Below are 16,802 nucleotides of genomic sequence, written 5' to 3' on the forward strand. Positions count from 1 at the left end.
ATATGGTGAATAATTAGTACCTAATGCAAGTTTTAACAATTAATTATGATTAGCAGCCACTAAAAGCAAAGCCTTGTCCTTCTGTGCTGCAAAAAAAAAAACAAGAGATTTTCATGAATATATGGAACACACATGGTTTTGATGTCAGATAAAATATTATGTCCAAAGAAATAATGTTGTCAAAATAATATTATTATATTTTTTTTCCTTTCATGTGAATTAAATATACAAGTTGTCTAATATATAATTTAATTGGATTGCTTAAACTAAGTGATTAGTTAGAATATTAGCAACTAGTTGTATTCTAAACACTTTAAGTAGTTGGAAGTAAATTATGATCGAAGTGATACGTAGTAAAGTGATCATGTGATCATACATTCATTGTTTTTGTCAAAATTGACAACTTACTAAAAATTAATCAACAATAACTAACATACTTCCTCTTATTTCATAATCAAACGCAAAAAAATGAAATTATGAAAACTCCTTTGTCTTATTTATACTCTTTTTCAAAATCTACATTACATACTCTTTTTCTACGAGATGCTGGAAATCCCTTGTACCACATAGTATGTAGATTTTGAAGAAGAGTATTTGGCTTTTATTTATTTTGATTTAGTTTTTTTTTAATTGGAGTAGTGTAACTATGTTACTATTGTCAGATTTCACTGCCATAAAACGTATCAATAGTTTTATGTTAAGGGTGAATCTATGGAGAAGGGTGGAGCGGTATCGATACATATATACATCTATATACATACATATATACATCTATATATATATATATATATATATATATATCAGATAGATGTTCATTAGGAGTTTTTCGCGCAAAAAATTGTAACTCAAAAAAAATTTTAAAAAAGAAATTGATGTAGTCTCTAAGATTTTCAGAGTGTAAATTTAAAGTTGAAGCAACTAAAAGTCTGTTTGTATCGGCTTATTTGATGTATATAACTCAAAATAGTTTTAAAGCAATTTTGTATTGTTTGAACAAAATAAGAAAACAAAATTTTTAGTATTTGTTTTGAGACAAAAGCTCTAAGGTAGAAATAAGTTATAAACTCATCCAAACAGGTAATGACAAGAAGTTTAGACATGCGATATGAAATTATGATTTCAAGTCAGCGTTTGAATATGCAATTTAGAATCATAATTTCAAGGAAAAACTATATATCTAATTAGACAAACATCTCTACCATGGCTACTAAATCTCATTATACATTAAATAATCATATCATCTCTCTCTCTTTCTCCTCTTTCTGTTGTGTTATTGGTTATGGATAGCCATTAAAGGGTCACTAGTTAAGGGCTTAAGGCATAATTACACAAACATATGTATAAGTGAACAAATACATGTATCAAGATAACTATATTTTCGTTTTTGTCTCTTTCTAAGTATGTATCTATACTCAGACTGAATACATCAAAAATTTGATAAACACTACATGCATTGGACACATCAGTGCCCTCTTAGAACCAAGTTGTGAGTTGTGATTATACACAGATACATTGGATATTGTGCATATACACTAGATACATCAATACATAAAATTGATATATACATATACATCAGTGCATATTTGATTTTGTATACACATACATGAAATTGTAAAACATAAATAGTAAAACAAGGGACAGAGGAGGGAGAGAGGCGAGAGAAGAGAGATACATTTGCTATATAAAATGTATCTCGAGGGAAATACATTGTATCTAGAGTCGAGCGAGAGAAAAAAGAGACTAGATACATTCATTGAATACAATGTATTTAGAAGCAAATAAACTGTATTTAGAGACGAATCACAATGCATCTAAAAGCAACTCAGACAAAGTAGTAACTATTGAGATTATCGATCTGTACAGTAACTTGGTGTACACCTACGCTAATGTGTTTAATGAAAGACACTAATTTCTAATCTCAAATTCTCAAAAAAAAAATGACTTAGAATCTAGAATCCCATATCGTGATTTCAATTTTCTTATATGTAACACTTACCATAAGTTTTTATCAAAAAGTAATACAATATGATTAAAAAGGAATTATGATTCTCAACAAGAAAAGAAATTTTCTTAAGGATTAAATTAAAAACTAACTTGTTACTTTCTACTTTACAAAATTAAATGGATTTAGAAACTTGTAATCGCAATTCACAAACATCTACTTGTAAAAAATAATATGAAAATATGTAATTTATCAATGGGAAGCCTTCAAATATTCTGATATCTTATATATAAATTATGATTTGCTAATTTGATAAAAAATTATAAAAAGATGATTTTTTTTTATAGTTCCAAAAACTTGGGGTCTTTCACATTTTAGAAAGAAAAAAAACTTCAGAAAATCAATAGTGCATGGTTAAGCAATACTTCAACTTCAAATAACTAGATATCACATGTCCAAGTGAGTTGGAAGTAAATGGTAGATTTAGTTGGGCTCAAACTTTAACAACACTGTCGTAAAATTACATTACATAGCAACTAACTAAATTACAATCCTCGACAAATCTATACATGCATTTCACCTAAACTCTAGTAACAAAAAGATAAGTCTTTTACATAAAAGGGAAAATAAAATTATACAAGTCTAGTTTCATTGAAACTTGATGCTAAGACAATTTTATGTATCCAAATGTTTTCCTGTTGAAGCCAATAAAAAAGGAGTCTTCAAGGGAGCGATGTAAATGAACTATATCTCATGCTGAGTATAAACTCAAAACTCAAGAGGCAGAGAGGCGGTACCATTGTGGAGATCACTAAGTACAATTCTGTACGAGAGCCTCAGTGAACAAATGAAACATCGCAGCGGTATTCCATCTAACATGTCAACATTCAAAAACGAAGAAAGAAATACATGGCAACTTGTAACTTATGGTACATTACAACAGACAGGCAATCAAAGCTTTAAACAGTACACCTATAATTTATGTCTATCATGAATAAGCTAGTTGAAAACAAATATCCACGAAAGTCGGTAGATATGCCTACTGGAAAAGTAAAAATATTGATGTATTTTTGGGATTGTATGCCAGGAGGAGGTTCTGAATGTCCACCTAACCTAATCTACGGGTGGATCATGTTGAACTGGAACCTGGAAAGCTGTTGAGGAATCGTGGATATCACAGGTCCATATCTCTGCAATGAGTTAAAAATAGAATCATTAAAATGATGAACTGTATCAAAGATGGTTTAAAAAAATGGTGTGGGTTACGGGCACATGAGACGGCCACCAGTCGGCACAACACCGACTGCTAAAGGACTTTTAGGCACTCTACTTGGGAAAATATCTTAAGATGCAACAGAGAAAATTAATGATTATAATTCATACCTGAACATTGTCATAAAGTTCAAACAATGGCACCGCAAGAAGCTTCAGATTTTTTGGGACAGCGAAGTACTCTCTTTCAGATAGATGAACAACGAAGAGCTTCTTACACTCCTGCATGGCCCACGGAAATAATTAAAAAGAATCATTTACCAAAAGAGAAACTAAGTAGGCATTTGGCCATGCGATTTCATCTCAAGATAAGAAATCAACATTTGGACGTGCGATTTCACGCTGATTTCATCTAATAACTTCATATCATGATATAGAATCTAAAAGTTCTCCAAAAATCATGATTTGGAAATTTCAAATCATGATATGAGATTTTTCAAAAACAAAAATTGATCCAAAAGTTTATATTTTGTAAAAATAACCAACATTTATATATATATATATATAATCAAATTTATAGTTCATATCATTACTTTTTAAACCGTTTATATCTCATATAACGATTATTCTCTCCAATAGAAAATTATTTTTCGTTCAAATCACTTCTTAGTTTACCATTTATATTCACCAAATTAATTATTTTTTAAATCAAATTTATTGAGTGGACAAGACTAATCACAGTAGCATTAATTGCAAAAATAATTTCCTTAGCTACAAACAACTTGAACATTACAACTTAAGTTCAATTTTTTTAAAATTAAATTAAGGTTTGATCAATAAAGGTTGTATTTTTTAGAATAGATTTATTTAATGTGATTTTACGTAACTTCTGTTTATTTGGTAAGATTGTATAAACAATTGAAACAATTTTGATAGTTTTTATAACTTATGGAGTTTTTATGTTTATGAGAAAACATAAAAAGTTCAAATCGTATGTCCAAACAAAACTTCAACTTCATTTCATAATCCCATATCATGATTTCATATCGCATGACCAAACGGAAGGCTCTACTTGGAATAATATGGTGATTTATCTTTGGTTTCGTTATTAAAATTAGGGGCGGAAAAATTAGCCCATAAAAAGATTCATTTTTTGACTCATCCTTTGCCCACCCAATTCAACTCATCTAAAACTGGGCTGACATGTACCCAGAATAGACCTATGAGAAACTGTCAAAAAAATTTCAGGAGGACCTTTTTTGTTTGATATTTTAAATATAATGATAATAAAGCAGAAGAAGTGCATTAGGTACTCAAAAGAACACACAGAGAAATAAAACATAGTAAGAACTTGGCAAGTTAGATGACCCATTTTCTATGTTGCTCAGACTCTTTCAATAATGTCAAGGGGTGCGTGCGGGATTCACCAAAAGTAGTGTATTTTTGGAGAATGAGACACAGGTGCGGCATAAAAAGTGAAGAGTCCGTGCAACTTAGCCCGTTTTAGCCCAATTCTCTAAGTCCAAATCAACCTCCCCCCCCCCCAGAAAGAGACGCGATTAGGCATGTTAAAAGAACTTCTATGATACTGTACCTTGGGTTTTGTTATGTGTGGAGGACAATATGGATACATTATGGTTTCAAAATTTGGCCTCCACCAGATGGCCACACACTCACCTACCTGCATTGGAGAAGCCAGATCACAGCAAAAGGCATTAGCTAGTACTGTAAGAGAGGAAAAATAGATAAAAAAAACTTGAATAACTATCAATGGGTTGATAAACATTACCTTACAGGAAGCTATGAAAGCTTGTAAAGAGAGTAACAAGTATTTAAAAACAAAATCCGCTTGCATAATGCACTTAGCCACTTACAGAGGATGGTATTTTCAGACAAAACAGGTCAACAACAATGAGACCAACAATTCTCCATTAAAAAAAATAACACATTAACTGACTCACAGCCATGACTATGTAATCTCGTCTTTAATCAGATTTGTTGCGTATTTAAAAAAAGAATTCTCTTGCATAATGCAAAATCAAGTTACGGTTCGCTGTTCACATTTATACCATTCCACAGATGCCCGTAGTCATCCTAATTCCATTTCTACCACATCATAAGATATATGGTTGAATAAACAGTCATGAAATGGAGAATGTTAAAACCTTCAGCCCACCTACTTTAGATTTAAGCCACTGAGGACTCCCCAAGGAACGACTGTCATATGAAACTCAGTAGATGAAAGTACCTTCAGCCCACCTACTTTAAGTTTGAACCACTGAGGACTCCGCAAGGGACGACTGTCATATGATGTGAAACTCAGTAGATAAAAATACCATCAGCCCACCTACTTTATATTTAAACCATCGAGGACTCCCGAAGTAACAACTGTCGTATGGGCCGAAACTCAATAGAGATGCCCCACCCATCTACGCTTCTCCACTTTCATACCAGGTGTTTGCAAGCGACAGAGTTCGAAATCATGACATTGGGCTAACCCACCTATCATGTGATGCACTCTTACCACTAAAAGCCACGGGTGCCCTACACCCCACCCTTTTTTCCCCTATATCTTCCGCATATGACAGTGGGAAAAGACTCACAATACTTCCTGATAATAATGGGGTTGCATCATGGATCAACTCTGAGCCTGTTCTTATTTGCTTTGGTGATGAATGAATTGACAAAACATATTCAAAGGGAGATGTCATGGTGTATGTTATTTGCAGATAACATAGTATTGATCGAAGAGACTGGCGTCCAAGTTTATCATAAGTTGGAGGGTTGGATATGAACCCTGGAGTCTTAAGGGGTTTAGGTTGAGCAGTAGTAAGACAAAGTATTGGAAGTACAAGATTAGTGACGAGACTCACATAGCAGATGCAGAAATGAGGACTGATACAGAAGTCATCCCCAGCAAAGGGAGTTTTAAGTATCTTGGGTCAATAATCAAAAGAAATGAGGAGACTGACAATGATGTTATACATCGCATTAAAGTTAGGTGAATGAACTAAACAATATGCTATAACAAATCTTGGATTTGAATAAAAAAGAAGGAACTGAAAAAATGCTTCCAGGCACTAAGATCAAGAAGAGCTTTTTCTTAGCCTGCCTTCAGTCAACTTTTGATCTTTCCTTTTTGGGGGGTCCTATTCCGGGAGATAGCTGGAGTTAATGCACTAGGGGAAAACAATATATGCTACAATGTTGGTTTCAAATCATACGAGATCACTAAAACCTACAAGCTGGAAGCTTCGGTCACTTTCAGAGTAGAGAAAGAGAAAACAGAGGTTGGGGCCTTTGAACCTGTGGGTAATCAGAAGCAGAGACTTATTTTGATTAAAGGCTCTACTTTAGGAGAGACTAGTCACGTGGGCGCAGTAGAAAGAAAGAAAAATTCAAATTAAAGACCACACGGAGGTTTAGTGAAGGCGAAAGTGCCACTGTATGGGCTGTGGCAGGTAGGGTAAAAATCGGGCCTAAACTTAAGCCCAAATACTGTTATAACCCAATAACTTGAAATAACACAGAAAGAGGATATAACAATGGAAACAGAAATTCAAACCAATATCTCTCATTTTAACACTGAGTGCAGCGGTGGAGATTTTCAAAGGGGAGAAAGAAATTTCGAATGACCAAACCAACAACCCAACAGACAAGTCAGTAACAAGTTTGAAACAAGGCGATGAAGGTGAGACATTAGTCACACAGTCAGATGATCAACTTGATGTGGTGAATTGAGAATGAAAGTACCAACGAGAGAATGAACAAATAGAAAACATGACTTGAATGGATTGAAGAGTATATAACCAAGCTAGGTACAGAAATTGGGTAGATTTCAGAGGGTGTGAGAAGAACGCAAAGGAGATCTTCCTGAAAATAAACAACAAACAACACAATAGAGATATAAGACTAGTCACAGTAAAGAAGAAGGGGCTAACAGAATTGAAAAGGCTAAAGATTGACAGTAAACTTTGGCGCTATTGCTCTAGAAGTAAGGAGAAAATCTACCTATAAATGATCAATGAATCCGAAAATTATTTTCCGGAATGTAAGAGGGTAAAATTGTTGTAGAAAGAGGGGAATAGTCAAGAATATACTTAGATCCTGGAAGGTTGCCATTGTTTGTCTCCAAGAAACTCAATTGAGAGGGGTGTTACTATCCTCGAAAAAAGAAACTCAATTGAGAGGGGATATTAGTCTATTACAAACATAATAAAGGAAGTATGGGGAAGTAGGTGGGTTGATTTTGTACAGTTGGAGGCTAGTAGAACCAAAGGATGTGTAGTGATTGTGTGGGATAAAAGGAACCGGGAGGGTGCAGAAAGCAGTGTGTGATGTATTCTGTCACTTGTAGATTCTTTGGGAAGAGCCAAAACCTAAATTGGCACTTAACACGAGCCTATGCACCAAATGGTAGAGTGGAAAGGGAGGATACTTGGGGTGAACTAGGTGCTGCCAGGGGTCTATGCTCAGGGGTGTGGGGACTTCAACATCAACAGAGAGGAAGAGATGCCTCAGAATCAACAAAGCAATGACAGACTTCTCTGAGTTCATAGAGGATATTGAGTTGAGAGACTTTGAATTTAAAGGGGGTAAATATACATGGAGAAAAGGGGATAGACAAGGTATTGCAACTAGATTGGATAGATTTCTAATCTCAGAAGAACTGGACAATTGCTTCAGGAATGTCAAACTCACGGAGAGTTACATCAGATCACTCCCCTATCATGCTACAGTGTGGTGAATGGAAGGCTTCCAATTCTTACTTCAAATTTAAGAATTGATGGCTTCAAATAGAAGGATTCAAGGAGAAGATCAGGACATGGTAGGAGTCTTTCCCTATCACTGGTAGCCCTGACTTTGTCCTGGTCTCCAAGTTGAGAGCATTGGAGACTAAACTAAAGGAGTAGAGTAAATCAACTCAAGGGAATCTAGGAATTCAGAAACACAACTGGCAGATCTGGAGGAAATTCAAGAGCATATAATATTGTAAAAAAAGTAGTAGTATCCAGAATGACACTCATAAATGAATTTGAAGAAATTGCAAAGAAAGAGGAGATAACTTGTAGACAAAGATCCAGGGTAACATGGCTTAAGGAAGGGGATAGAAACACCAATTTTTTCCACAAAACTGCAAATGCGCACAGAAGAGCAAATACAATAGATAGACTAAAAATGGGGGAGGTGATGAAGGAGGATCCAGAAATAATACAACAAAGGGAAGGGGTGGATTAAGGGGTTCCAAGTTTGGAGATAACTCATTTACAATATGCAAATGACAAATTGATATTTTGTGAAGTAGAGACAAAACAAATTCTGATTTTGAGGGTTAATTTTTGTCATTGTTGAAGCTGTCTCTGGTCTCCACATAAATTGGGGGTAAAGCTACATCTATCTTATCAATAGTGTGCTTAATACTAGGAGTCAAGGTTGGGGTTCCAGCTACCTACCTAGGCATGCCTTTGAGATCTAAAAGCAAGTCCAAAGCCATATGGAATGGGGTCATGGAGAAATGTGAATAGACTCGCCAAATGGAAGAGACGGTACTTGTCCTTGGAGGAAGATTGACTTCAATTAATAGTGTGATGGATCATTACCCTCTCATATAATGTTCGTCTTTCCTATGCCTGCCAATGTATCTAATAGCATTGATGCTGTTAGAAGGAATTTATTATGCTCTGGAAAGATATCATCATAGCAAAGTATGGCATGGAAGATAAGTGAATAATAAATTGATAAGTACTCATAAATGCATTGTTTGGAGGGCAATCAGAAATCCATGCAGTGCTATATCAGAAAACCAAGGTAGAAGTGGGAGATGGTGCAAAGACATCCTTCTGGGAGGACAAGTGAAATAGGTCTGTCCCTATGAAACAGTTGCATCCTGAATTGTTCATTTTGTGCGAACATCAACAAGCCACTGTGGCTACAATGTGGACTGGACAAGGATGGAGTTTGTTCTTAAGGAGGAACCTTCATGACTGGGAGATAGACAAACTGGCAAAAATTCAATTCAGCAACCTCACTGAAAAGAAGGACTTATTGGTTTTGGCAGAATGATACCAAAGATCAATTCTCAATAAATTCAATTTATAAGGAACTCAACAAGAACATTGGCCAGAAGACAGAATGGCCATGGAAGATGATATGGAAACCAAAAGACTTTCATGTTGTTATTAAAAGAAGAAGTTTTGACTCATTAAAATCTAAAGAAAAGAGGTTATAAGTTAGTTTCTACATGTAATTTATGTGGAGAACATGTTGAGACAATTAACCATCTTTTTTTGCATTGTACAAGGACAGATGTTCATTTGACAGAAAGGGATAAGATAGGTGAAACCAAAGAGCATTAAAGAAGTCCTAAGCAGCCGGAATAGAGATGGCAATGCTTTTGATAAGGAGAAGAAGTCCCAGCATGTATTTTTTGGACAATTTGGAAAGAAAAACAACAGAAGTTTTAAAAAATGGCAAAATAGCTTACAGAAGATCAAGATGAATTGCTTAGCTCTCTATTTTTGGGGTAAACAAGATATATTAAGAATGTTTACTCGGTAAGTTGTAATACTTTTGAAGGGGAACTGCACTTTTGTTGAAGTGTACTTGTGGAGATATAGACTAAAATTACCAGGTTCAAAAAGAAAAAAAAAGGTGGAAAAAATGAAGGCTGGCATTTGGTGTGTTGTGTGAAAGGAATGTGCCCACACTACTTAAATGTAAGTTTTACAAAGGTGGTGGTTAGACCAGCTATGTTCATCCAGAAGAAGTGAGTAGCGAAAATGAGGATGCATACTAAGAGATATATGATAAGAACAAGGATATTTAGGTCAAGGCGAGAGTGCCCTCTTGTGGACGATGAGGGAGCAAGACTAAGGTGGTTTAAGTAAGCAAAAAAGAGATGCTGTAGTGGCCCCAGTAAGGTGCAACGTGCAAGGTGCAAGGTGCAAGGTGTAAGGTGTGAAAGATTGGCTATGGTGGGTATGAAGAGAGGTATAGGTAGGCTGATGAAGTATTCTAGAGAAGTGATTAGACATGACATGACTCACCTACAGCTTACCGAGGACATGGCCCAGGATAGGAGGGTATGGAGGCTACGAATCGGGATAGAAGGCTAGTAGGTAGTCGAGCGTTATCTAGTTTTTCTCACCCGTAATACTATTACTACCTTTCTTTTATCTTATTTTGCGAATCTTTATTACCACTTGTTGTTTCCCTTTCTTCGATTATCAAATTATTTGTTGTCTCTATTGTTCTTTTCTCTATTAATTTATCATGGCTTTTTTACTCCTATATGTTCTTTTCATCACCTGCTTAGAATTGTTTTACTTGAGTCAAGGGTTGTTGAAATTAGCCTCCATAGTTTCACAAGGTAGGAGTGGTTTGCATACACACGACCTTCCCCAGACCCCACTTGTGGGATTACACTGGATATGTAGTTGTATATTTCTCCCACTTAAAAGAAAAGAAACCACCAAAAGGCGTAACGCTTATAAGCATACCTGCCAATTTGGCTGAATGCCAGGAGAATTAGCTGCAAGTTTACTAGACAGTTTCCTTTTTAAACCTTCGATTTCTGCACAAAAAGAAAAATAGAAAGCAGAAATGCTAGTATCCCGTGTCAAAGCTTAGCAAAAAAATTGTGATATCCAGTGAAAATCATAAGAAAAACATACCGTTCTCTCCTGGTTTCAAACGTCCACCTGGAAGTTTGCAGAATGTGTTCCCAATTTGCAATAGAAGAATGTGAGGATGATTGTGTTCTTGTACCTGTGAATCCAAACCAGAGGAATTACACGTCAAATCCAACTTTAAAATTACAAAACCAGCCTTTTTTGTTTTGAAGTAAGAATGCTATTAACAAAATTAACTAGCCCATGTACAATAAGTATACCGAAAAGTAGAAAATCTCACATACATGGTTTCTTATGAAAGCCGCCTAATCATCTACTTCTAACTAATCGACTTGAACAATTTGTGCCAAATTTAGTCAATTACTAGGTATATATCGCCTCTCGTAGTTATTTTTTTTATAGAGTACCAAATTTCATTAGAAAAGGGCAAAAACTTGCTCGTACAAGAAGTATACCAACATTAGAAAGCCTTACAAGAGAACTTCTTGTATTAAAATAGATTTTGTATGAATTATCTTTTGAAACAACTGAAAGAAGAAACAACCTACTCCTCTTACAACTATAAACAGTTCATGATACAATTGAAACCTAAGTTGCTTGAGGCCTATTATTTGTCCTCCCATTAAGAGAGCTTGAGAGCCATTGATCGAATAGAAGAAAGTTGTAAGGAAGCAGGGATTAAGCTGACTGTTGAGATGGGTGATATATGGAATGTGACTGTGAGAACAGAAGATAAAGGTCTAGTTGAAGAAGAAAACATGAGCACACATGTAGTAATGTAATCGAAACTAATTAGTAGCTTGCGACTCATGAATCATAGCTCTATAAATGCTGAGGAAATTGATCTCCCTTATATTAACATAACCTTTTTTTTTGGGTAAGGCTTAAAAAAAATGATAACCGTCCACAAGATACCTGCCACCTCTCCCTTTATATTAACAGGGCTTTTTTTTTTGGGTAAGCTTAACATTAGCAAAGCCTTTAAATAGCTGTTCCCTGTTTCAACTTTCAATAATTGCCAAGAAGACTGGCTGTTGGTCTGACCCATTTTATTTCCATTTGAAATATGTTAAAAGTTTATCAGTTTTGTGTGGACATCTTTTGATCAGAATTAGGAGCTCAATAATCAGGCTGAACTAGGACATCTTCCAAGTAGTTCAAGACATAAAAGTTTCTCTTGTAAGAAATGAGAGCATTTGTTCTATCTGACACTCTCTTCTTCTTATAGTTGAGATCTCTCATCTCGTGAATTTCTCCATTCTTGTTTCTTAATGTAGTAAATCCTAATTCTGCAACATTTTATCATCTGCACGCACACTGACCCAGTATCCTCTAAAGTGAACAGATCTCCAGCAGCTTTAAAAGTTCTAGGTATGTAATCGGCCTAAAATTAAATATCTAGTACCCAACTTTTCATACATCTGAAACCAGGAACTGTAACACTACATAGAGAGTTTCTAATTTCCTTTCCTTTTTACAGATAAGGAACACTATATGGAGTAGTATTTTATGTAACTTCTCTTATTATAAACATTTTCAGTAAATAGCTAAACATGATGAAGAAGCAAGCTATATAAGACATTAAATGGAAGCCAGTTCAATGAATAAAGTGTCCTCAGTTAATGGCTATACTGACTAAGATAGTTGAAGAAACAAAGGTCAATGTCCAGTAACCACAGTCCAATCCAACAAACAAAGCGGAAGAACTCCTAGTAAAGACATTTGATTCTTCTTCTCCCCATTAACTCTTATAAAAAACAGTTTTCCTAAAAAGATCTTTCTTCCCCAATTGAACTGAACTCATTGAGAAATTTATATTGCTTCACTATTTACTTAACCTCTCTCCTGAAAGATCTTCTCCACGTACTCCTCCTATATTCCACTTTATATGATACTTGGCATTTAGGAAATCATTCATCTTTGTCCTAGACTACAACCTTTTTGTGCATTGTTAAATTTTCAAATAAATAAATATGTCACCTACACTACCTTTTAATATAATTTCTAAATATCAAAATTTTATTTCAATAAGATTAAGAAATTGATGTTTGAATTGAAACTGAAAATTAGAAGTTTGGTCTTGGTGCTCTAGACCACCCCCCCCCCCAATTCTTTCTAAATGAAGGGAGTAACATTTATGAGATTATAATGAAATGCTTGTCAGAAGATTGGAAGATGGTAAATGAAACTAGAGAGGGAGAGGAAGGCCTACTGAATCAGTCTACTCCCCTTTAGAATGGTTATGCATATAAAGAGGCCAAGAGCACCTGAAGACCTGGAAAAGCAACTATCATGATAGCGAATTCTTATGTGCGGTACTTGTTGTTTCGAAAATGGTAACTTTGATTGGTTGTTGAACTGATGTGATGAAATGTAACTATTCATGGATAAATACATGTAAAGATCTTTTCTACAACACAGGAAACAGATTTGAAAGTACATGATATTTTCCACAAAGGAGCTACAAAAATGGCAGCTCTTGGAAATGAAGAAATATTACGAAACAGAGTGGAAATTTAATTCCCATTCTGACTCTTGTTTTCTCATACAAAGAAAATCTTAGAAAGATCATGGAAGAATCATACACTTCAAGCATGGATATTTGCTTAGACATACATCTCAAAAATCTTATGCAAACAATTGCATTATGCAAGAGCTTTGAGAGTGCCGAACGCTCCCTTTTTCTACACGTGATGACAAGTTGACAACCATATGTCATGACTCATGTCAGAGAAAAAATTAGACTAAACTAGGACTAAAGATCTTAATATCAACTAAACTAAAAGCACATTCACTGCATCAAAACCAATATTCGAATCAAACATATTTGGATCTCATTTATTGCAGCTTAACAACAGCTAATGAGTTCTAGCAACTAGATGTGGCAAAACAAACAAAAATAGTAACAATTTAGATCAATAACTGAACAAGGTAAGACCAGAAAATGATCATTTTGCTAAGATGGAAACAGGAGCATAATATAAGTTGAGATAGAGGATGCAAAAGCATACCAATAGAATTCCTTCAACGCTAGTCCTCATGCCCTCCTTCGTATAGCTGCAAAACCAATAACAAACAACAGGTTGTTAAATTCCAAAAAAGGAGAAACTTTTTTATAGCGGCTTAAGTGTAGTAACACCTAAATACTAGCAATGACCAGTGTGATCCAGCTTCGGAAGGGTTTTACCTAGGGTTTAAGGAACTTTGATGTACTTAACTACCTGGAAGAATCAATGAGAATTTCAATTACAAAAAAAAAGTCGAGGAAAAATAGAAGAAACTATACTTGACTTTCATACGAGCAAGGCGATCGGCGACGGAGGTGTCCTTTTCCATTTTGGTCTCCTTGGTACCAAATGTATAGCTGGACAGTGGGTACGTGTTGACAACTGAAGTCGTTACCATTTTCTTTCTATGCAAATGACGAGGATTCACCCAACCTTCCTCACGGGAATTAGATATCGCCGGCGGGAGAACTGAAGCAGAGATGATGGGTGGGTGTTCACCGGAAGAATATTTGTATTTTCAGATTTTCCCTCTTGCCGTTGATGGGATGCTTCTGTACTTTGACGGACTACTTAGAAGATTGGAAAGAAAATTTCATAAATAGTCCTTCAATTATTTAAAAATTTATCAAAGTTAGTCTCTTTACTTATATATATATATATATATATATATATATATATATATATTATTTATCAAAATTTGAGTCTCTTTAACTATATATTTAACAATATTAATTTCTTAAGTATTTAAAAATTTATTAGATTTGATTTTTATCTATTTTCTTACAAATAATTTAGATTTATATTAACAAAATTCATATCTCGAGAAATTAAATTATTCGGTTATTTTTTCAATTATTTTTCTCTTTTCACTTTTCTACAAATTCCATTGTACAAAGAGCCTTAATCTTAATGATTCAAAATAAAATTCATTAGGAAAGAAAATACAAGTCATAATTTTATTCAACAGACGATAAAGTGAAGCATATTGTTAATATTAATGACTTGAACATGTTAAACTTTATCATAAGAAATTATTACTCATTAAATTTAAAACTTGTATTCTAACGACTTTATTGAAGTGAATTTGTTAAGTTTTTTAGAAGTTGAAATTTATAAAATGGTAGATTTGCAAAAAAATATTAAGTGTTTTTTTTAAAAAAATAGATCGATTTTATTATTCTATTTATTTTATTTTACGTAGAAAAATTGGAGTAATAAGATCACATCTCTTACTCTTCTTTTGTAAGAAAAAACAAAATTTTAAAAATTCACTATGATTATAACGTTAACTGTCACAGAAGGAAACACGACATATTCAAGTCACTAGCAATAATTATATGTTCCATTTTATCCTCCACATAATAAAATAAGACTTATATCTTTTTTCCTTACTAGTTTTATTTTGAATCGTTGAAGTTATTGTTTCTAGTACGAGCAATTTGAAGAAAAAATAGTGGGGATGGAGAAATAACTTTTAAAATGATTTGAAAATTTAATCTCACGAAGACTTCAGCTAATACAAACCCAAATTGTTTGTGTAAAAAATTGATAAGTTTTTAAATACTTAAAGGACTAAAATTGATAAGTGTATAGTTAAATAACCAAAGTTTATAAATTTTTGATTACTCAAAAAACTAAAATTTGTATGTGTATAGTTAAGGAACCAAATCTGATAAATTTTTTAATAATTAAATTTGATAAGTATATAATTAATCGGTCATTTCAGATCCAATTCCATAATTAAAAGACTATTTATGATATTTAATTTTGAAGATTAGAACTGTCCAATGAGCCTTACTGGGTCCATTTCAACTTTGATTTGGTTCTTTTTATTTAGGAATATATTTTAAAATAGTTTTTCACTTTTAATAATGTATTTATTTTAATATATTTTTAAAATATTATCATTTCGTATCTTATTGTAAAATTAATATTTATTTTTAAATTAATATAAATATTATGATAAAATACTTAGATATCAATTATTATTAAAAAGCATGTAAAGTTCGAAAATGAATAATAATCAATAAAAATGAAGAAAGTAATTATATGCTTCTTTTCTTTGATGCCCAAAAAAATATTTATCCAAATTTCTTGTTTACTTCCCTCCTAACCTACAACATTGCCTTTTTCAGGTCTCTTTGTTGTCACCACTCATATAATAATATTTCTTCTATTTATTTTGAGTTCTTCTTATTGTTACTATACTAAAAAATTTGGCCGCACTTTACCGTCTTTGAAATAAATGTTAAAAATTACCTTTTTAATTAATTATATGTTCTCTGCGTGTCCAAACATTATATTATCACTATATTTTTTAATTATATATTAATTATGAAGATCATTTGAGATGACAATGCTTAACAAATTTAACATCTATAATCTATTATAACGGTGTACCTTTTTTATTGAGTATTTAAAATTATGTTGTGAAGTAATTGAAAATACTAATGAAACACGTCTACTGGTTTTATTATTCTTTGTCATTTTGATATGATAAAACTTCTTTAAATATTTTATTTTTCAATCGTTCTTGTTCTTTTTTACAAATATACAATTTAGATTTGTATGATTTTTGCATAAATCATATCAATCGATATTTTAAATTTTTGAGTTGCACTCGTTAAATACGACTTTTTAGAAAAATAATTAAAATGTTACGCTACTGATTATTAAGTCTCGATATATTAAACTTCGGATGAAAATATGATTTTTTTATTAACTCGCTTACTATATTTTTATTTATTATCTTTATATATATATATATATATAATATATATATATATATATATATAGAAATAAATAAATCCATTTTAACAATATAAAAATATTTGATAGATAATACTCTCTTCACATTATAGTGATTGATAGAATGAAAGGTTAATTGAATCGAATACTTTGATAATATATTTTTTAATTTCAAATATAATCCTTGCATTTTCAAATTAATAATTACGCCTTTTTCTCTAAACCCAAATTCACTTGATTACATTTTAAAAATAATTTTGT

The 16,802-nt window shown here is 33.0% G+C and overlaps 1 protein-coding gene across 1 annotated transcript; it reads right to left on the reverse strand.

Moving 5' to 3' along the window:
• Nucleotides 1-2,782: 2,782 nt before the first annotated feature.
• Nucleotides 2,783-14,426, reverse strand: LOC101249048 (pre-mRNA cleavage factor Im 25 kDa subunit 2). The gene is made up of 7 exons (XM_004234340.5): nucleotides 14,072-14,426; nucleotides 13,797-13,842; nucleotides 10,828-10,921; nucleotides 10,654-10,727; nucleotides 4,749-4,835; nucleotides 3,326-3,436; nucleotides 2,783-3,132 (listed from the first exon to the last, which is right to left on the reverse strand). The coding sequence occupies exons 1-7, from the start codon at nucleotides 14,188-14,190 to the stop codon at nucleotides 3,061-3,063; spliced, it is 603 nt and encodes a 200-aa protein (XP_004234388.1). The 5' UTR covers nucleotides 14,191-14,426; the 3' UTR covers nucleotides 2,783-3,060.
• Nucleotides 14,427-16,802: the final 2,376 nt, after the last annotated feature.

This window comes from Solanum lycopersicum, chromosome 3 (genome assembly GCF_036512215.1).
Source record: "Solanum lycopersicum chromosome 3, SLM_r2.1".
Classification (NCBI taxonomy): Eukaryota; Viridiplantae; Streptophyta; class Magnoliopsida; order Solanales; family Solanaceae; genus Solanum; species Solanum lycopersicum.